At 38.6% G+C, this 23521-nt stretch overlaps 1 protein-coding gene across 2 annotated transcripts in view; it reads right to left on the bottom strand.

Moving 5' to 3' along the window:
* The window catches only part of LOC117301323 (sortilin-related receptor-like), a 58419-nt gene extending 36377 nt beyond the window's left edge, over positions 1–22042 (bottom strand). For both annotated transcript variants that reach the window (XM_033785216.1, XM_033785217.1), the window contains exons 1-16: positions 21767–22042; positions 13747–13977; positions 11529–11690; positions 11129–11196; positions 10349–10541; positions 9773–9889; positions 9079–9248; positions 8218–8410; positions 7664–7852; positions 6482–6570; positions 5920–6095; positions 3606–3795; positions 2909–3034; positions 1942–2024; positions 1351–1526; positions 666–883 (exon numbers count right to left, since the gene is read on the bottom strand). In XM_033785216.1, the coding sequence (XP_033641107.1) occupies positions 666–883; positions 1351–1526; positions 1942–2024; positions 2909–3034; positions 3606–3795; positions 5920–6095; positions 6482–6570; positions 7664–7852; positions 8218–8410; positions 9079–9248; positions 9773–9889; positions 10349–10541; positions 11129–11196; positions 11529–11690; positions 13747–13977; positions 21767–22036 (2651 nt within the window). In that variant the 5' untranslated portion in view covers positions 22037–22042. The remainder of the gene's footprint in view (positions 1–665; positions 884–1350; positions 1527–1941; positions 2025–2908; positions 3035–3605; positions 3796–5919; positions 6096–6481; positions 6571–7663; positions 7853–8217; positions 8411–9078; positions 9249–9772; positions 9890–10348; positions 10542–11128; positions 11197–11528; positions 11691–13746; positions 13978–21766) is intronic.
* Positions 22043–23521: the final 1479 nt, after the last annotated feature.

Here is a 23521-nt window from a genome sequence, read left to right as displayed (position 1 = left end):
TAGATAAAGGTCATGCATACCTTTGGTTTAGGAACTGTTGATTGTTTCAATCCTTTATAAATGTAGTATTTAACAACTTAAAATTGAATTGAACTTCAAAAGGTAGTAGCGTTTTTTAGATAACGCAAAAAAAAACCATACTGGTTATGTCCTCGCAGAAAGAATAATCCATGATTGAAAAACATTATCTGAACAAACGTTTTGACAGTAACGATTCTAAAATTCAAACTTTGGGGGATAAAAACTGATATCTATTGCCATTACCACATTACTTCATAGTGAAATGATTTTCAAAATGCTTTATACAATCGGAGGCTTCTGTTAAAGTTTTTTACTTTTAAAAGCGATTACCAAATGAATACCTTCCCTTTTAGTGTGGATGAACAGACGGAATGAATAATAAGATGTGATAGGCTGTCGAGAAAAAAACTGAACTCTGAGTGCAAAGCGCGAAAGCATGTGAGCTCAAAAACTTGCGAGCACGAACCCTAATTATTAAAATGTATCTATAGTTTTAAAAGCCCTACTCTGAGGCCTATTATATGTATTCTTTTAGAATTTGATCTTAAAAAAATATATAAAAAAGTCCAGTTTTAAAACGGAGGAATAACATTTCCCTTGGAAAACAGTCACTAAAAACTAATTTTCACCAAATGTGTTCTTACCCTTTCTTTGGATCCAATGCAATCGCACGAGGTTTGTCCAGTGAACCATTGACGATGGTCCGACGGAAACGTCCATCGTGACGAGCGACCTCAATCTTGTTCAGTCCTGAGTCGACCCAGTAAAGGTTCATAGCCAACCAATCAAAAGCAAGGCCCTCTACTGTAGACATACGGCTATCTACGATTATCGTGTGGTTTCCGTTATCCAAGCAGTATTTCTATGAGCGAAAAAAAAAAAGGTTATTTTATAGTAAAGAAGTATATTCAGTTCTTTAGGTATATATCAGCTGCAAGTGGCTTATACCGATTTGCCTAATAGCAGCCTACATTTAAATCTGTTAAATAAATAAAAAAATACTTGCTGAAGTGCTGTAGTTTTTGAGAAATGAGTAAAACAAGGTCTCAGTGAGACAACAATTATTTTAGCATGTACAACGTACTTATGTGACTCTCCTGAAAACGTTGTTCAGCGATTTTTTTTCTCTTTTTTTTCTTAACAACTTGACGACCAATGAAGCTCAAACTTCTGCATGTAAATAATAGCACACACATCTTTATTCACAGTGAGTAGGAATTTATGTCATGGCCAAAAATTAGATCTACGAAAGGTATCAAAACCCAGCGCCTTAGGGATCCATATTTGAGCAGGAAGTAAAAAAAAAATAGTGGTGAGTTCCCAACTTACATGGATTTCATCTTCAACGATGTCTGCCCAGTACAGACAGTTACTATGCCAATCAAAGTCTACAGCGATCGCTGCTTGTAGAGTCACACCAAGGTTCAATCTCTCATCCTGATCGTTATTCAACAGGTAGCGATGGATCTCCGTCCGAGTGGCGTACAGCAAAAACTCTGGCATTTCTAAAAGAAATCAGAAAAAAACGTCTTCAAGAAGAAAAAATTGCCTTACAATTTCCTGCTTAGCAAAAATGAGCAGGATACCAGTCATAAATTGTACACGAAAACATGGTTCTTCGGGTGGTAACCAAATTATTTTGTGCAAAAGCAGCTCTATAAAATTGGTCCTAGGTTGAATCTCTCGATTAGTTTCTGTTCAATTTTTGCAAGCAGTATTTCAGATTTTTATTTTTTTATTTAGTTCAGGACAACTTCTTCATGCAATTGCAAGGAGGTTGTCACTGTTTTGAATCTTGCAGACTTGATACAGTGCATTGTGGGTATGTACAACAAGGTCATATCTATTTGAATTAGTTGTTCTTAGAGACCATGTAAATTTGACCCCTCATGACCCCTAATGAATATTCATGAAACTCACCTCTCACTGGACACATCACCTGATCTGCCTCATACATGTACTCCTCACCCCCGCTGCACGAATCACCTTCGACCTTGCGGTATCTGTGGGTCAAAGGTCACATGAAAATTATCAAATGCTTGCCGTAGATTTTTATTCTATATATTATTATTATTTTTTTTGTTTAGGGGGGGGGGGGACCAATAAGACTAAGCAAGTCTTGTGAATATTCAAACATTTTTAAGCTTGGTTCCGGTGAACTAGACTTCTGGGTCATGACATGTCACAGGGGTCAGATTTTCTCATATGGTTTAGTTTTAGGGAGACTGTCTTGTTAATCGAGCCCGTTCCAAGAGGCTCATAAGCTATAGGATTTCACTGTGCAGGCACACGAATATGGCCATACCTTTAAGAGCTCTATGAAAGCAGGCCATGGTCTACTATACAAATATAACATGGTTAGAGGGTGACTAGTCGATTTTAGCCACCCGAGGTAATGGAAGTTGACGAACTAGTTCCCGAGGCGAAGCCGAGGGAACCAGGGTGCCAAATTCCACTACCGATGGGACCGCATATTGACTAGTCACCCGAAATAAACCATGTTATACCTGTTTACATATTCAGTTGTTTTGAGCAAGGGAAAATGACGACTGAAATAAAATGCACAATGATACTGTATGTTTGACGGATGTCGCTAGCTAAAGCGATGTTTGTGCGTGTGTAAGAAACAGTACCACGATCGAAAAGCGCATGACAAGTAGAACAGCACCTGGGCTGACCGGTTGCACAATGGTAAATGCGCATGACAAGTAGAATAGCGCCTGGGCTGCATTAATACTTGCGTGCCCGCTTGGTAAATAGCAAAAATAGCACATGGCACGTGATGATGAATGGACCAGTAAGAACTTGACTCTCGGTCATGAATATGTATGAGGCATAGTAAAAAAGGTTAAGAGATAAAAGAGCTATGATTAAGGCTGGATCTTACCCTTTGGTTCGTCGATAGAATGATCCTTCTGGGCAGGGCGTGGGTATCTGATGGGGATCAATTGGGCTTTCTGGGTCAGGTATACAAGACGTCTGCCAGTCCGATACCTCCATGTACCCAAAATCACTACCAAAGAAAAGACAAGAAAAACATTAATATTAACCCAGTAAGTTTCCTTTGAGGCTAATCACTTGATATTGGAAAAATAGTTGCATGCTCCTTAGACAATCCCTAAAAAAGGGAGACTGCCTAGAGTGCTGGGTCGTTAAACCGGAGGTAATATTGTTCCTGGAAAAAATAACAAATCAAGTTTTTTTTTAAAGAATCACCATCACTGTTTCCAAGCTTATAATCTTTATTCTACATTTTTACAAAAACAACAATAACATGCAGCTGAAAAACGCTGGGTTCCCTTCAAGTTCTTGTTTAGCGAGAGTAAAACTTTCTGCTGAAAAGCTTTCTAACTTATGGCCCTCTTAATAGACCGATCCATTAAGCTCTGCTGGAGCTATTGCGTATTGACCAATCACAACACAACTAAGGTCCGACAAATAAAGTCCGACATGCATGCGCGTATGCTTGGTGCGGGCGGCAGAGTTATGCAGAAAGGCATTTGAGAGGCTCACATGCTCTTGCTCACAGGTGTGTCGTGGGCGGAGCCTAATGGATAAGTCTATTGTTCAAGACAACGGCTCACCATTCAAAGTTCTCCCTTTCACACGTGCAGTTCTGTACGGATACCGGGCGATCGTAGTTCTGTCCGTTGTAGCACACAGCATGTGCGATACGTCGCTCATACACCATCTTCTTACCCAGCAGGCAGTGGGTACCAGGGAACTCCTCGCCGGGCCACCAACTCTTATAATCATCTTTGGTGCAGTTTGGTCCTGCCAGAAAAAAAATAGCAATCGGTTTGAATAAAAGTTTCTTTTTTTCCAGCCACATCCAACAGCGCACCTCCTATAACAGGATGGATACAAACATTATATTACATAAAATAGCACAATATATTATAAGGAATAACTGACAAAACATGACAGAAATTAACATGTCAAAAAGTTCTAACATGACAGAAATTAACATGTCAAAAAGTTCTAACATGACAGAAATTAACATGTCAAAAAGTTCTAACATGACAGAAATTAACATGTCAAAAAGTTCTAACATGACAGAAATTAACATGTCAAAAAGTTCTAACATGACAGAAATTAACATGTCAAAAAGTTCTAACATGACAGAAATTAACATGTCAAAAAGTTCTAACATGACAGAAATTAACATGTCAAAAAGTTCTAACATGACAGAAATTAACATGTCAAAAAGTTCTAACATGACAGAAATTAACATGTCAAAAAGTTCTAACATGACAGAAATTAACATGTCAAAAAGTTCTAACATGACAGAAATTAACATGTCAAAAAGTTCTAACATGACAGAAATTAACATGTCAAAAAGTTCTAACATGACAGAAATTAACATGTCAAAAAGTTCTAACATGACAGAAATTAACATGTCAAAAAGTTCTAACATGACAGAAATTAACATGTCAAAAAGTTCTAACATGACAGAAATTAACATGTCAAAAAGTTCTAACATGACAGAAATTAACATGTCAAAAAGTTCTAACATGACAGAAATTAACATGTCAAAAAGTTCTAACATGACAGAAATTAACATGTCAAAAAGTTCTAACATGACAGAAATTAACATGTCAAAAAGTTCTAACATGACAGAAATTAACATGTCAAAAAGTTCTAACATGACAGAAATTAACATGTCAAAAAGTTCTAACATGACAGAAATTAACATGTCAAAAAGTTCTAACATGACAGAAATTAACATGTCAAAAAGTTCTAACATGACCTAGTAGCTACAATTCCGGGCAAAATGCTTAGGCCATGTGACAATAAACAAAGGCCGTGTCCGAATTGGTGACTTTGGCTACAGCTACGGCTAGATCAGCGTGTCTGTCAGAGTTGAAGAATAACAGACGCGCGTGCACTAGCCGTAGCTGAAGTCACCAATTCGGACACGGCCATACTCTCCCCGTCCCCTGGTCAATGTTGTTAACCCCAGCTGGAGCACAGACTGTGCAATGAGACTCAACATTTAACGGTGGGCCAGGGGGCCAACAAGAAAGGGCCGGGATTGTAGATCAAGGCCCTTTACAACATCACTATATCTGTTTAGTGGACGTACTTTTAGAACACTCTTCCAACTTTCTTAAAGGAACTCGTTGCCTTGGATCGATCGATTGGTCTTTGAAAAGTGTTTGAAACCGTTTGTTATGAAATAAAATTGTTAGATCACGACGAAAAAGGAAAACTGTGCAATATCGTATGACACTTGTGTGGATCATTATATTCTACTTTTAAAAGATCTTTCTAAACATATGCATTTCATAACAAACAGTTTCAAAGGCTTTTTAAATACCAACTTGTCCGATCCAAGGCATTGTTGTTCCTATAACTCCCTGGGGAGCATACAACCACAGGCAGCTTAAATAACTCCAGCGGATCAATCCATTACACAACTGTCTTGACCCTCCGGTTCCCATCATCATGTTGGTTTTAAGGCCTGATGCCCATTCTAGTCAGGGTCGAACATCTATACACACAAAGAAATGGCGCTGCGAATCTATCACCTCTAGGAACAAAGCCATCAACTTCATATGACCCATAATATTTAAAGTGTGGTCTTTTTACCTAAAGCATTTTTCATGTCAATCTGCACAATAAGCCAGCTATGTTCACGAGTCAGGGAAACAAACACAGTGAAGGTTGTTGTCTTTGATCACCTCTAGGAACAAAGCCATCAACTTCATATGACCCATAATATTTAAAGTGTGGTCTTTTTACCTAAAGCATTTTTCATGTCAATCTGCACAATAAGCCAGCTATGTTCACGAGTCAGGGAAACAAACACAGTGAACGTTGTCGTCTTCGATCACCTCTAGGAACAAAGCCATCAACTTCATATGACCCATAATATCGTAAGTGTGGTGCTTTTACCTAGAGCATTTTTCATGTCAATCTGCACAATAAGCCAGCTATGTTCACGAGTCAGGGAACCAAACACAGTGAAGGTTGTTGTCTTCTCTCCTGGTTCGGTCATCATCCCATAGACGATGATCTTCTCATCGTTGAATGCCTCTGTAGTCCAGCCCTCGCCTTCGGTCACTGAATATCTAATTTAAAAAAGATTCAAGAAACAGTTACGACCTGGGCCCAATTTCATGGCTCTGCTTACCGCCGAACTCTGCGCTTACAATCACGATACCAGTTGCATTCTGTACATGTTACATGGTATTTTATCTGGTAACCTTGTTTAAATAAAAGCATAATTTAACACCGCACTCCCACATACCAAATTAATTTCCGTGCACATTTTTATTGAATTTGAACGTCGCTTCCAACCTCCTCATTGAAAGATGCACAAACATATACCACGTATGAAATGCCCTCATCCTTAATCCTAACATGAGTATACAGGTTCTCAGTATGCAAACGAGGCAGAGATATGCAAATCCAAAAGGCGGAGCTATGATAATCCAGACTGCTGATTGGTGCTTACTTGACTTCATTGGTGGATCCATACTGACTGACAGCTGCTAACACGCCCCCATGGTCACCAAATGAGAAGAAGTGAGGCCCCTCTAAAACCTGTCAGAAAAATAACAATTTCAAATTATTCTCATGTTCTTACTAGAATAACGTTAGAGCAAATAGTTACAGTAATATTAGTTAAAAAAACACAACAGTTCAAGGCCTGATCATGACACTAGTATCCTTGAGCAAGATACTTTTCTATAATTTCCTTGACCTCTGGATGAGACATTAAGCTATAGGTTCAGTGTGTTGGTGGTGCACACAAATGAACCCAGAACACTTAAGGGTTAACCTCAAGAGTTTCTGTTTTGCATAGCAAACACCCTTGTTCACAGGGCCCAATTTAATGGCTCTGCTTACCGACGAATTCCGCGATTACAGTCACGATTCCCCGCTTACGCGGAAGAGCCAAATTTTTGCCTTAGCAAAGTGTAGAATGCCTAGTAACGTGGAGTACGCACGCGCAGAAGCCAACATTCGCCTCTAACCCGTGAAATACGCTTGATATAAGCAGTGAATTCCATGCCTCCCTAAGTGCAGATTCTGTGCTTACGGTAAGCAGAGCAATGAACTTGGGCCCTGGTATCCTCAGGCTTGCGAGATACAGTGATTATTAAGTGATGTTTAAAGCATTGCATGTTGAGAAGGATAAAAACAAACTTGCAGGTACAACCGTCAACACCGTGTACTAACTCTCTTTTGAGGGAGTGTTGGCTCTGAAAAGAGCCCGTTTGGTCTCGCCATTTTAAACAGTATACTCAGCTAGTTTTCAGTCTTTGCAATGAGTACAAGAAATATGACCATTACAGTGAAAAGTATGTCACACAGTTTTTAGTTTTCCAAATGACAAGTTGAGAAATGGTGTTTACTAGCTCCAACACGATGTACTCTTGGCTAGTGTTATTGGTAGAGGAAAACTTTCCATTTCCTGCCACCACTTTCACTGCCTTTAAGCAAAAAATCAATAAATGCTAAGCACAATGAAATTAAGTTTACCAGATTAATGTTACCAGCCAAACTCGTCATCAACACCAGTACCATTTGTTGCGACTAGTATCCTCCTCATTTCTGCCAATAGCAGACAGTTGTTAAGCAACATTTTCTGCTTAAGAAAATTGGGCCAAGTCGATAGGTTACACCTTCTTACCTTGTACCAAGATGCCCCAGCTGATGACGACTTGAAGACGTCAAAGTTTGTACTGGCGCCCAGATTCGCCCCCATTGTACCCGTTCCCATGATCATACCGGGGGCGGATTCCTTGGATAAGATTGGCACCGATCGGGAGCCTGGGTAATACTGGCTGAAACGCTGCGACAAGTGGAGAGAACAACTCGGCTGTGGAGTGGAAAACAGCAAAGAAACATAGAGTTTAATAGATGTTAAATTTGCATTGGGGATGAAGAGAATTTGGGAAAGTACTAGATATGCAGTGCTAACACACATTGATGTATTGACCCATTGCACGCACATCACATGCGGCCACTGTGCCGCGCTCACCTTTTTGGTGGGCAATAGGTTTACATGTAAACGCTGCATCACCTAAAATGTGCACTTCAATGAATAATGCAAAGTGGCGATACCAGTTTGACGACTCCAAAATTATTCTGATGATGACGTCAAGTGAATTGGGCCAATATGGGTTAAGACAAAATCAAACAAAATATAAAATAATTAATAAAATTGAGATTGCTTCTACTTACCGGTGTGCATTGTTTCTCTTGCGATAGTGGGGGATCCAACGGGTTCCACTCCCCTCCTTTGTCGTACGTGATGACGCTCACCATGTTACTCTCTACAAACTCTTCCTTAGTGGAGTTAAACTGAGAGGCAATGAAGATACCTCGTAGACCCTCCACCTCATGTAAATCAACGAATGCCTCATCAGCATATCGACTGTTAACAACAACAAAGGCTTTTATTTAATGACTGATTTATTCACTCAGGCTAAAAAGAAGCACTAGAATACATACAGAACACTATGAATTACAATCAGACACAAATTTAAGTTACGATATTTTTTATTTTATAATAAACTCTGATTTTTCGTAATCCAAGAAACGTTGACGTTAATCATGAAGTAACATAAACAGTCTCCTCTCCTAATCAATAAGGTTGTGGGTTCCAATCCCCAAAGCTGATTCTGATTTCACAATGACCACAATTAGTTTTGTCGTCGTTACTAAATCACAATTTCTTGTTTTTTTTTTGCAATTCATACTCACAAACGCTAAACCAATGTTTGTGTTGCCAGCTTGACATTTATACCCCTTGTGGGAGCTTTGCAGAGTTCCCTTGGTGATCTAAACAAACAAACAAACAAACAAACAAACAAACAAACAAACAAACAAACAAACAAACAAACAAACAAACAAACAAACAAACAAACAAACAAACAAACAAACAAACAAACAAACAAACAAACAAACGAACAAACAAACAAACAAACAAACAAACAAACAAACAAACAAACAAACAAACAAACAAACAAACAAACAAACAAACAAACAAACAAACAAACAAATAAATAAACAAACAAATAAATAAACAAACAAACAAACTACCTCAGCCAGGTGGTGTTGCCAGGACCTTTCGGACTGTAGTATACAATGTTCTCCAGGGAAAGAGAGTAGCTCAATCCAGCGATCTCACTGATGTAGAGATTAGTTTTGATCTTATCATGATTGACGCAAACGAACACCTGGTCCTCGTCGGCATCAGCAATGTAGAAATCCTGAATGAAAATTATAATAATGAATTATTTATAAACAAGAACAATTGAATTAATTCATACAGAACACTTTGAATAACAATTTAAAAAAATGTTAAAAAGTTAAACAACGAAACATTTTTTTAGAAAACAAAAAGTTAAAATTTAAATACGAAAACAAACGACATAGGGTTCTGCCGCATCTGCCATGTACAAATACTGAATGAAAACAGAACAAATTTAGATTTTTCCAGAAAATTAAAACCTACCCTCACAGGAACCAATTGTACCCATTAGGGGAGAAGCAATTTATAACCAATTTTAGGCCTGGGAGCAAACATTCACGCTGAAAGGATTAAAGGATTGTGTCACTGAGGACGAAGCAATAACAGTGTTACTTGTGTCTTGCTCAAGGACAAAAGTGTCCTGACTGGGACTCAAACCCACCCTGCTGAACAGAAACACCAGAGCTTGAGTCCGATGTTTTTATCCACTCCACCACAACATGCCAAGCCTCAGTAAGAGGCGATCAATGAAATCAAACTCACCAATTTATCGAGCTCTGTTGGAAATGATGCTTTGGCGAAGCTCCCACCATTGTGGGATACGAAGAGATCGAGTTTGGGCCGGTTATCTAAAGCATCAGAAGCCTGGCGGCGATCAATCTGTGAAGGGAAAACAGACAAACAAACACTTGCTGGTTATTCCTGGTCATTCACAACCAAGTTCCCAAACTCGTCCGGCAAGCTACGGAGACCATGCTTTTTCCAGCTGCGCACCGCATCAGTTGAGGGACACACCTGATCTGTCAACATTCAAACGCAACCTCAATACTTATCTGCTCAATTTGTCAGCTTGCTAGCAACCGGCACCTTTGAACGGTTCTATTCCCGATACTGTGTATTATTATTATTCCTCATGTATTAGACAAAGAAAAGAACAAAAACTTCAATAGTTTTTTGTGTAGAGCGCTCTGAGGCCTAGTATAAGGGGCTATATAAATCTCTCTCTCACTCTAGTGGACTGAGGTTAGAATCATGTTGAGTTTTGTCCATCCTTGTCTGTCTCTAATTGGGAATAAATACCTTATTATTATTATTATTATAATAATGATGAGCACTAACCCTTCCACCATCCGCATGTCTGGTGGCAAACATGTAATTGCTATGAAGCTCAAAGTCCACCACATTGCTGATCACCATCTCTTGACGGTAGTCATAATCAAAGTAATGTTCGGACATGACGACTGTTGAAGATCCTGTTATCTCCTGTCGTTCCACGTAGAGTGTGTCCGGCTTACTGGACACATCATCACCCCTACAAGGTCAGAAAAAAAACATAAGATTTTCCTTAGGCGCAGAGTGAGAATTGATGAATCAACATAAAATTAAACCAAATTCATTTATAGAGAACCCAAATCAAAGACCTCAAATACAACTTACGGGACTTTAAAAAAATAAAAAATCTTTTATTGTTTTCGTTTGGGAAAGACCAGGGGCCAACTTCATAGAGCTGCTTAAGCAAAAAATTTGCTTAAGCACAAAAATAGCTCGCTTATTTTACACACGTTACTGGCCAAAATTTCATGCCATATACATTGCTTGTGACTGGTATTTAGCTGTTGTTTACTTAGAATAACAATTGAGTGGATTCTTGGCCGGTAATCTGATTTTACTAAGCAAGGATTTTTTTGCTTAAGCAGCTCTATGAAATTAGGCCCTGGATAAGGTTACCAGCAGAACTACCATTCCATAAGTACAGCCTTTGACTAGTTTCATGCTAAATGTTGCAAACAGCAGAATTTGATTAATCAAAATTTACTGCTTAAGCAACTCTATTGGGCTTAGCACGATTAAGAATAAACAATACAATCCAAAAATTAAACCCCAAAAACTCAAACTTACCACCAAAATGATTTCACATCCTCTTGAATTGCGACCCAGGATCCTCCAAAATTTTCTGATTTCCAAAGCTACAAATACAGAAGAAAAACAAATCAGAAAAAATAAAAAATAAAAACCATACTTGTGGATTGTGATTTATTCTTTGAAAACTTCACCGCATTTTTCACTCAACACACCCTTTTTATTGTTACAAGAATGAAATTTAAAAAACTACGAAAATTATTTTTGTGGTTTGTTTTTCACTGATTTCTCAAAAACTATAGCACCTCAGCAAGTAATATTTCAAGGGAAGCTTTCTACTATCATTATCTTCAAAGTGTGTAAGTTTGACGTAAATCTGTGGACATTTAAGCCTTGTTTGGGGCGAGCTCGCATTCAGAATTTTGTGTAAAAATCTTACCCGTTTATATCTGTCGTTATCATCCATACCCAGAATAATGTTAGGATCTGTCTTATGCATCGAGATGGTAGTCATCGCCACCGGCGACGGGAAATAGATGAAGGTCCGCCCGCCATTTGTCGTTGAGAAGATCTGCTGGTTGATGACGTCCACAAAGAGATACTGGAGGGGGAGGGGGGGGGGGGAAGCAATGAAATGATTTAGGACCTTCTAACGTAGGGTGTCTACATGTAGCTGAGCAGATAAGATGTTACCAAACTCAAGCTCTTATGATACATATAGCTGAGCAGATAAGAGTACCAAACTCAAGCTCTTATGATACATGTAGCTGAGCAGATAAGAGTACCAAACTCAAGCTCTTATGATACATGTAGCTGAGCAGATAAGAGTACCAAACTCTAGCTCTTCTGATACATGTAGCTGAGCAGATAAGAGTACCAAACTCAAGCTCTTCTGATACATGTAGCTGAGCAGATAAGAGTACCAAACTCAAGCTCTTATGATACATGTAGCTGAGCAGATAAGAGTACCAAACTCAAGCTCTTATGATACATGTAGCTGAGCAGATAAGAGTACCAAACTCAAGCTCTTGTGATACATGTAGCTGAGCAGATAAGAGTACCAAACTCAAGCTCTTCTGATACATGTAGCTGAGCAGATAAGAGTACCAAACTCAAGCTCTTATGATACATGTAGCTGAGCAGATAAGAGTACCAAACTCAAGCTCTTCTGATACATGTAGCTGAGCAGATAAGATGTTACCAAACTCAAGCTCTTATGATACATGTAGCTGAGCAGATAAGAGTACCAAACTCAAGCTCTTCTGATACATGTAGCTGAGCAGATAAGAGTACCAAACTCAAGCTCTTATGATACATGTAGCTAAGCAGATAAGAGTACCAAACTCAAGCTCTTCTGATACATGTAGCCGAGCAGATAAGAGTACCAAACTCAAGCTCTTCTGATACATGTAGCTGAGCAGATAAGAGTACCAAACTCAAGCTCTTCTGATACATGTAGCTGAGCAGATAAGAGTACCAAACTCAAGCTCTTCTGATACATGTAGCTGAGCAGATAAGAGTACCAAACTCAAGCTCTTATGATACATGTAGCTGAGCAGATAAGAGTACCAAACTCAAGCTCTTATGATACATGTAGCTGAGCAGATAAGATGTTACCAAACTCAAGCTCTTATGATACATGTAGCTGAGCAGATAAGAGTACCAAACTCAAGCTCTTATGATACATGTAGCTGAGCAGATAAGATGTTACCAAACCCAAGCTCTTATGATACATGTAGCTAAGCAGATAAGAGTACCAAACTCAAGCTCTTATGATACATGTAGCTGAGCAGATAAGAGTACCAAACTCAAGCTCTTATGATACATGTAGCTGAGCAGATAAGATGTTACCAAACTCAAGCTCTTATGATACATGTAGCTGAGCAGATAAGAGTACCAAACTCAAGCTCTTATGATACATGTAGCTGAGCAGATAAGATGTTACCAAACTCAAGCTCTTATGATACATGTCAGGCCTGATACTTCACGGAGGCAACGGAGGCGATTGCCTCCGTTGCCCCTTGCCATTGCCTTGGTGCCCTTGAAATGCTCCAGTAGAAATTTACAATTTCCTCATAGGGTGCCCTTTGCCAAAGAGAAAATGCCTTGGTGCCCTTGCCCTTTCAAAAACGAAGCATACAGCCCTGACATGTAGCTGAGCAGATAAGAGTACCAAACTCAAGCTCTTATGATACATGTAGCTAAGCAGATAAGAGTACCAAACTCAAGCTCTTATGATACATGTAGCTGAGCAGATAAGAGTACCAAACTCAAGCTCTTATGATACATGTAGCTGAGCAGATAAGATGTTACCAAACTCAAGCTCTTATGATACATGTAGCTGAGCAGATAAGAGTACCAAACTCAAGCTCTTATGATACATGTAGCTGAGCAGATAAGAGTACCAAACTCAAGCTCTTATGATTCTGTTCAGCAGAGTGTGGGTTCGGGAGTTGTGACACTTGTGTCCCCGAGTCTCTGAGCAAGACACATGCTTCTCTCATCTAGGGGTAAATTGGGGTTCAATGTATATGATTGTGAACAATTTGCTAAAAAGTGGACTTACATGGGACCATCTTAAAAAATAACATCATTTCGGTTTTCAGGCCGTTGTCCAGTTTGTTCTTGGTTGATCAAAGAACATTTTAGAACCTTACCCTCATGTTGTTAGCAGGACTGTGGTAGAACTTATCAAAGACCGCCTTAGCTCCACTTTCCAACAACAGATCTGTCTTCTCAGTGAAGTTCTTCCCGTAGTCATAGGAGAAATATACGTGAGTCTCGCTGCCAATGGTTTGCGTAATCTGTCTAGTCAGACAGACAATCATGTCGCTATTCTTACCAGCCCAGTGGACGATGAGTTCAGGATTGTGATCGTGCAGGTCAAACTATCGGAAAAAATCAAAAAGAAAAATACTTTAAATACAAAAATAAAATAATAATATTGGGGTTTCAGCTGAACACAGCTGAATACAGAGTCTAGTCTACATGAACTTAATAATAAGACAGCAAAACAATTTCACAAAATTTGTACAACCACAATTTCTTGTTTTGTTATATTCCAGGCCAGTATGCTTCATTTTTGCAAGGGCAAGGGCACCATTGAGTCATTTTCTCCATGGTAAGGGCACCCAAAGAGGGAAATGTAATTTTCTACTGGAGCATTTCAAGGGCATCAAGGCAATGACCAGGGGTGGGTTTCACAAAGAGTTAGGACTAGTCTTATCTCGAGTTAGGAAGAGTAACTCGTCCTAATAGGACTAGCTATACGTTTTTGATCTCTTAGGACTAGTCCTAAGTTAGGACAAAGAGTATCGAGCCCAGTGGGCAATCACCATCGTTGCCTCCAGTATCATGAAGTATTAGACCGGCATTTAACCTAAGTAATGTATGACTCTACCTTTGTAATGCAAGATACCAAAGGAAATTAAGGATTGTGTATCAATGTTTAGGGCTACACTGTTACTTTCAAACCACCCTCAACTTCCTTGTTTGTTTTCATGCTTTATTTAAGTTCTATACTGCCATCCGAATAGCAAATGTAATGTATGTGGAAAACAGGCGACCAAATGTATAGTCTTCTTGATGTGGAATAACCTGGAATTGCATGCACAAATGGGTTTGCCCTGAACTTTTCAAGGCCCACTTCCATTTTAGAGGTTCTTTTTTTGCTGATCTGCAAGTTGACTATTGATCCAAATACTGAATTTTTTTCCCTTTTTTGAACAATTCTAAATGTGGTTACTTGATTCAACAACGAAAAACAGCATGAGAACCTTCCATTCCATTGTGTATAAGTCCCCACAACTATGCATGTGGTGTGACCACCCATTATTATTTTTTTGGCAACTTGTCAAGCAACTCCCACGCTTTTCTTTTGCTTTTTTTCAATTGAAACTCAAAACGCTCCAAATTAAATGGATTCCTGATTGTTGAGTGTTGAACGCAGCTTCCTCGTTTGTTGAGTGTTGAATGCAGATCCTCGTTTCGGGGAACTACTTTAAAAAAGTTGTATTTAAAGTTATTTTTTTCAAAAACCAACAAAATGCTCTATAAAAATAAAATAATAAACAGTTACAGAGGAAAAAACATACATGTTAAAAAATAACTATAAATCCAAGCACTCATAAAAACTCAAAAAGTTAGTCGCCGACTGTTTTTTTATTGACACAAGGTCGACCTGAGGCCGGCTTTAAAAATTATGCATCTTTAGAACTTGCAGAAAAGCTGTCTCGCGCAAAATCGCATAATCCTACCTTGGTAGAGCCGTTAAAAATGTATGACTTACATCGTGCACCAATGTATCAACATGATAACAAACATGACAAATGTTATATTTTTTTATGAGAGCTCTCTGTTCATTAAGTGTTTTGTTATCAGGAGACTGGTATCCATGGGAACAGTACGTCATTGATTGCTCAATAAATGGACTGTATAGACTTCTGCAATGCAGGACTGGCTGGTGTACATTCCCTGGTACACAGACATGGTTTTCAGTGTACAATGTACATTGGTTGTATGTAAACATAGAATTTTGTTTATTGTGTCTGGATATATATAAGTATGTAATGCATTTATACTGTAATATAGTCTATTGCAATGGTTTCATCGACATTTTGCATGTTACATTGTTATACCTCAGTCTGTGAAGTTTGATTGGTCGAGAACCAAATACGTGACGTGCAATAAAAAAAAAACGCACGTACCATGGCTAAGGATGTGCGCGTAATGCACAGCGCAACGGGTATTAAGAAAAGTGATTTACACCGGTGTACATCACCTTGATCGTTCCCAGTGTGTTGGTAGATGATTTACACCGGTGTACATCACCTTGATCGTTCCCAGTGTGTTGGTAGATTTCCAGCGCTGTGTACGAAACATCCCCGGGTTCGAGGGAACAGTCAGGAATTGTTTCTAATTCATCTGCTTATTTAAACAATGAATACTCCGTCGTAATAATAATTGAAGATTACAACAGAATTTCGAGAAGAGGAATATTAATATAGGATTTGAGGCATTGCATGGTGAGGTATCAATGTATATTTGGTTTGCGGTAACACCATGTGTGTATCTACTTGCCAGGTAGAGTTGTTCTCAGAGAACTGTTTTGCTTTGTTCTACTGCCGCGGAGTAGGAATATTAATGTTACCAACGTGTACCAAGGTATAACAAAACAATTATTGCCTCTGTGATTGGGGTCCATTGGTTTTGTACACCCTCGCATCACAGCGTGCAACAATTGTATACTCTATGCATCGGTGCATGTTATGCCTGTAGCAGGAAGTATAATACAACCCTACATGTCACGTTTAGCAAAGAGCTCTTCCATTTTAGAAATTATGGCAGTCTATGAATGGGAACCTTCATCCAGGCAAAGACCACGACCTCCGTTGCTAAGCGTTCCTACCAGACTGGCGAAAAAGACATTGATGGTGGAATTGTGAGTGATTGTGGGGGGGAAAAAGAAAGGAAGAAAAAAAGTCCCACACGAACTGCAGAAATTGGAAAGGAAGGATGGTAAACAACGCTTTATTTTTTTAAGGCCTAATTAATCTGAAAGAAAGCTTTTTATTAAATTTATGCAAATAGTCCAATAATTTTCTAATAATACAACAATTACTAAAATTGGCAGTTGATTGATATAGAAGACTGCTCTCAAATAATATTTACTCTCCTAGTTAAATTTGTTAATAAAATACAAGGGAATTCATTCACTGTGGCTAATTAATTGGTTCACTTTGAAAACAGAAACTGCTGTCATCCTGGCACTGTTCTACTGTAGAATTTATAACACCTGTTTCAGAATAATGAATGTTATCTACAGTATGTGTACGTATGTAGGTCACCTTTGCTCAATTTCATAGAGCTGCTAAGCACAAAATTTGCTAGCATGAAATTTCTTCCTTATCAAAAAACAGGCTTACCAACCAAATTTCCATTTGTTGCATATATTGCTTGTTTCTGGTATTCATCTCTTGTTTGCTCCTAAAAATCACGTGGAAATTTGGTTGGTAATCTCTTTTTTATCAAGGCAAAAATTTCATGTTTTAAGCAAATTTTTGTGCTTAATAAATTGGGCCCTGTTTCAGAAAATGGAAGGTCACAAGTTATAGCTTCACTACATCAGCATGGTTATATCCATGAATATCCCAAGTTATAGCTTCACTACATCAGCATGGTTATATCCATGAATATCCCAAGTTATAGCTTCACTACATCAGCATGGTTATATCCATGAATATCCCAAGTTATAGCTTCACTACATCAGCATGGTTATATCCATGAATATCCCAAGTTATAGCTTCACTAAATCAGCATGGTTATATCCATGAATATCCCAAGTTATAGCTTCACTACATCAGCATGGTTATATCCATGAATATCCCAAGTTATAGCTTCACTACATCAGCATGGTTATATCCATGAATATCCCAAGTTATAGCTTCACTACATCAGCATGGTTATATCCATGAATATCCCCCCAATCAAGCATCTCTGTCGACGTGCATCATCACAATAAACATTGTTATACCTCGGTAACAAACTGTGAAGTTTGATTGGTCGAGAACCAATCATGTGACGCGCAACAAAAACGCATGTTACATGGCTCGACGCGCCGGGTAACATGAAAAGTGATGTACACCGGTGTACATCAGCTTGATCGTTCCCAGCGTTGGTTGATTTCCAGCGCTGTGTACGAAACAACCACGGGTTCAAGGGAATTGTTTCTTGTTCGTCTGCTTTTTAAACATGTTAAACAATGAATAGTCCATTGTGATAATGTTTGAAGATGACAACAAAACTTTGAGAAGAGGAATAACAATTAAACAAAGGTATAACAAAACAATTGTTGCCGATGTGACTGGGGTACATGGGTTTTGTACACCCTCGAGGGCAAATGGCACCCTCGGCATCGCATTGGATGTCATTTTCCCCCTCGAGTGTACAAAACGCCATGGACCCGGTCACAGCGTGCATTCGTGCAACATTTGTATAGTGAATCGACACTAGTAAAGTCAAGGGGCACATTACAATGAGAACATGACATGACTTCAAAACATTTGATTTGGTGAAAAGTTGCGGTTCAACCTTACCCCTGAAGGTAGAACCACAACGTTTCAGAAAATCAAATTTTCTGAATTCAGTCATGTTCTCATTGTAGTAAATGCCCATTGACTTTCAACAAGCTGGTTGACTTTCAACCTGGAATATTTGGGGTAGTATCCTTCTCTGAAATTGCCCTATTTTGCTGAGCGTTTGGGCTCGATTTCCGAGATGGACTCCATGGGCAGTTTACTCACTCTGGGTTTTTCCATTTTGGATGTCCCTGAAACTTTTCAAGTAAGGTCACGCTATACATAACATGATTCCAAACAACTTATGAAACTTATTGACTAACAATAAAAAGGTCATCTAAACAAAAGTTCAGTCTGCCTTATCCATTTGTTATCTTGGTTTATTTCCATTGAAGTGGAAGGCCCCTAGTAGAAGTGGATTAAATCAACACATGACATGACAAATGTTTACTAAAGAGGCCTTTCCAAGGTCACACGTCAGTGACACAACAAACACTGTATGCAGGCATAATTTGGTCTTTTGAAAAAAAAGTAGGTACACAATACAAATTTTATTGAGAGCAGGGGGTGGATTTCACAAAGGGTTAGGACTAGTCTTATCATGAGTTAGGACCAGTTACTCATCCTAACTTAGGACTATCCATGCAATTTGTATCTCCTAGTAGGACTAGTCCTCCTAACTCTCTGTGATCTACTAGTACTAGGTACTACATTAGGATCATTGTCTGCACTTCCCTTGGCTTACAAGTCCTCTCAATTGTATCCAATAAAGTGGTCCCCCTATGAAAGCTCAAAATATGGGACTACATACCCTGTGGAACACGTTGCCTTGGATCGGTCGAGTTGGTCTTTGAAAAGCATTTGTAACTGTTTGTTATAAAATGCATATGGTTAGAAAGAGACTTTAAAAGTAGAATACAATGATCCACACAAGTATCACTCGAAATAGCGTGGTTTTCCTTTTACCTTGTCGCCTAACACGGTTGGCCATTTATGGAGTCAAATTTTTGACTCCCATAAATAGCCGACCGTGTTAGTTCGCAAAGTAAAAGGAAAACCATGCAATTTCGAGTAATACCTGTGTGGATCATTGTATTCTACTTTTAAAACATCTTTCTAATCATATGCATTTTATAACAAACGGTGACAAACACTTTTCAAAGTCCAACTCGTCCGATCCAAGGTAATATGTTCCTTTAATTTATCCATTCAGACAAACACAGCTATTTTTATTACATGTATATGATGGTGTAGGTCTTAGAAAGACTTTTCAGGCTACCTAGTACATTTAAAGCACATTTTTTTCTGACAATAAATCAGAAATCAGACTCGAAGAATATCATTATTACTATTATTATTATTTATCATGCCTGCACGGATTAAAGGAAACCTACAAACATGTGCACTGGATCACGCGTATTGTGTACCAGGAAATTATTAGCGTCTTGGAAAGATTATTTCTATAATTACACAGAAGTGCAAAATGTCTTACCCAAAAGTCGTCACAAAGTTATGCAGTTACTACAATGTGTTTTTTTATTAGAATTTTAACCTAGAAAAAAACAACTATTTATTTATTTATCTTATTGTATAAATTATTTATTTATTTATTTATTAAGTATTTAAAGACTTTACTTGTTATTTTTGTAAAATGTACTTACAGTTCCAACACATACCAAACAATGTGTAATTTTTTTAACTTGCAATACTTGTTTTATTTTGCCTTTCCTACATTGTCTTTTCACATTGCTATTCATCATTTATTGAAGTCTGTGATTGTGAACCTTTTGTCCTGGGCTTTGAAGTACGTCTTTTTTGTTCCGAATAAAGACACTATACACAAATATATCTAGAGAAAATATATTTCATTCCTCCATGGAGCCCTCCATACATGGAGTAAGTGTACATTTAACAAGCATGCCAGGGAACAGGTCACAGGTCACGACTCTAATCAGTCAAGGTCAAGTAGAGTACCTGGAAAATCAATCCCTAATGGATTTACCACCAGTAGGCCTGTAGACCAGCAGCAATGGTACTGCTACTACGGAAAGTTATTGCACACTTTCACTCAGCAAGTTGGGAATTCCACGTGATGAGCAATACAGTAATTTCACAATGTCTATGGGCCCTCCACACTTGGCTCTTCCTCCATGCTCTAACCACAGAGTTATAAGAACTAGAGGGCACACTGGTGATGCTTCTTGAACAAACGTGACGAGACCGCAAGGAGACTCGCACGCGCCATTTTATACGCGCGATGAATATGAAACACACGTTGGAGTTTGTGTTCATTGAACGATACGCGATGCTGTTTTGTCAACTTAGAAAATGGCCGCCTGCGCGCATGCCGGGTCGCATATATAGGTCAGTGCGCCCTCTTGTTCTTATATAACTCTATGACTCTAACTAAGGAGATGCCGTTTTCGAAGTTTAGTATGGTGCAAGCATGGTGTAAGGCCTCATTTTCGCTAACAACTATTTGAGGGGAAAATTGTCGTATCCAGCCACCACTTTTTCAACCTTTAAAAAATAAATTAGCATCTAATTTAATAAGAAAATGAGATACTTCTTCCCTGTTGATTTTTTGTTGTTGTGAACAATGAGTGAAACAGTGGTAGCATGGCAGGTCATATTACTGATGTTTTGGGGGCAAGGGGTTTTACTTAGCCCACCTCTTAGAGTTGTTATATCATATGGCTATCTTTAGTTTTAACATCGGTCTCATCGTCGCAATGGTGAATTGATTGTTAAAAGAGAGCCATATTCAGCTCAACAAGGTGGGCAAGGGGTTACTACATCTTCGATTTGGGAAAAGAAAATATAGGGAAGCTGTGCATTCTGCTCCGGCTCCGCCGTCGGGAGGAGGGTTACGTTATCGCAACTATATCCTGCTTACTTCTAGAAACTATGAGGCTCGGAGGAGCCTTGTTTCTAGACATCCTGCTATGTCATGGCCTACCACTTTTTTTATTCCTTCCTTATTAAAATAACTTTATCATTCATAAATATAAAAATGTTTAATTATTGATATTAGTTTATTTTGGGCCTACTCAATATAATATTTAACAATTATATTCGATCATTTTGGGCAAACAAATAATTAGCAAAAAAGTGGTGATACTGATACTGGTACTATAGGATACGGAAATCTTTCCAAAACAAAAATTATTATATAATGTTGTATTTGTTTTGTCTCTTACAAACAGCAATATTTTTGTCCAATTCAAGAATACATTTATGTCAATACTCTCATAAAGAATAACGACAGTTATAACATGGATTAGAAAACTACATTCTTTTTTTACAATTCAATGAATGTCAGATCATGGAGCTAAATTAAAAAGGAGATGAATAATAATAAACAAATAAGACACGACAAAGTGCGTCCAGGTACCATACCGTTATATATCATACGCAGATTTACGGTTTTGTTGTTCCTCAAAATGAAATACGTCATATTTATTTTTACCCAAAACAAACACAACAAAACGAAAACAATGGCTGCTGAGTAAAAGTCAGGTTTAAAAATGTTGAAAATTAACACAAACAAAGACTTTAAAATGAGAACTATGTTTAAATCGTAAAAAGAAAAATTGCTAACCTTCGTCACTTTCGCCTTGTCGTGAACATCCCCAAAACGGCTGCTGTCGTCGGGTGACCGTCTAGCCCTGTCATGATTTTCTTCCTCTTGAAACTTCATGTCTTCAGAGCGCCTAATCCTCACAAATCCATCCCCAAGATCGTCCTTTCTCTTCGAGGAATGAAGATGAAGAGTTTTGGCTCTGGAGCCAAACCTTTCGGCTTGAAGTAAAGGCGAAATGAACGCCAAAACAAGCCCCACTCCCAAAAGTACTTTCACGGCAGACGCCATTTTGATTGGCTTTATGGATTTGCTGCGTGCGTGCTTGAATGACTTCGACTCTCTCGGTTACTTCAGCACAAAGCAAACTCGGCACCAACGAAATCGCTACACAACCAACTCGACACCAACTCGGTTAGTGAGGAAAGTCGGCAGCTTTAGCTATACCAAATTCATGTAGAGCTGCTTAGCATCAAAATTTGCTTAGCATGAAATTTTTGCCTCGATAAAAACAGGATTACTAACCAAATTTCCACATGATTTCCAGGATAAGCAAACAACAGCTGAATAGGACCACCAGTAACAAGCAGTTTGCAGCAGATGGAAATTTGGTTGGTAACCTGTTTTTTATCAAGAAATTTAATTTTCATGCTTAGCAAATTTGTGTGCTTAGCAGCTCTATGAAATTGGGCACTGTACATGCACTTGTTCATTAATCGAAAAAAAAAAAAAAAATGCGAAATGCTCAAGTGAGGCCTTCTTTTGGGAGCCGTGGTGATTCTAAAGTGCGAGTGTGGATACTATAATATTGAAAAATAATCTCTGTAAACTGTTTTAGTGCTGCATTAAATTAGTTTCCTGGAATTTGTTTTGCTTCTCCTCACTCTCTACTCTGTGTGTGCAGTAATTTTGAGTTTCAATTTGATCTGAAAGTTGCAGTTATAAAGCCAATGCCTATTTATAGTCGTTGATATCATGTATATGTAGATACCAAAAAGTGTTTGCACTTTAAAAGAAAAGAACAAAAACTTTAGATCAAAATATAATCGACCAAAGCAAAACGCACACTTGGCCTTTTTGGTGGCATGGTTTGGTCGAGAGGTAGGGGGAGGAGGGAGCATTTCAATGTGTACGCGCGCGCTTAACTCTCAGCCAATGATAAGTCTTCATGACCGCAGCAGGGGCTGGGGCGTTGACGTCACGTAGGGGGTTTTGAAAAAATGGCCCAAGCTAGTTCACAACAGGTGGTCGTCGTCGGCCCCTCTCCCCCAACCGGATGACATTTTTGTCGTTTTCAATTGGGAATTTAGTTGTATAAAGACTCGATTAAAAAAAAAGAATACTTGAAGAAAAACAATCAGAATAATTATGAGGATGGTACGGCAAATCTATACTGCATGCGGAGAAAAACATGCAAACCGGATGCTGTGTTTGTTGATTGCATGGTGCCGAGTTTGGCAGTGCCGAGTTTGCTTGGTGCCGACTACTGAACCAATGGGCCATAGAACATTTGGACTACGCGTCAAAATGTAGTACCATTAACAAATGAATTTTAATTGAAAAATTGCTTTTCACAATGTAAAATTATGGATACTTGTCATACATACGTTCGTTTTTGTTCACTTACAATAAGTTACCAATAATAGGATTGAAAATAAAAGATTAAGAGAAATACTGCGCGCATGGAAAGTGATGCGGTATAGCTGTGAAGTTTATGTATTGTATTATCAGCACCACCCGTACCTGGTACCGTATAGACTTGATTGCAAGTCTGCG

Source organism: Asterias rubens, chromosome 17 (genome assembly GCF_902459465.1).
Source record: "Asterias rubens chromosome 17, eAstRub1.3, whole genome shotgun sequence".
In the NCBI taxonomy this organism is placed as follows: domain Eukaryota; kingdom Metazoa; phylum Echinodermata; class Asteroidea; order Forcipulatida; family Asteriidae; genus Asterias; species Asterias rubens.
The sequence above is the reverse complement of the archived record's forward strand: the minus strand, read 5'-3'. Positions and strand labels throughout refer to the sequence as shown.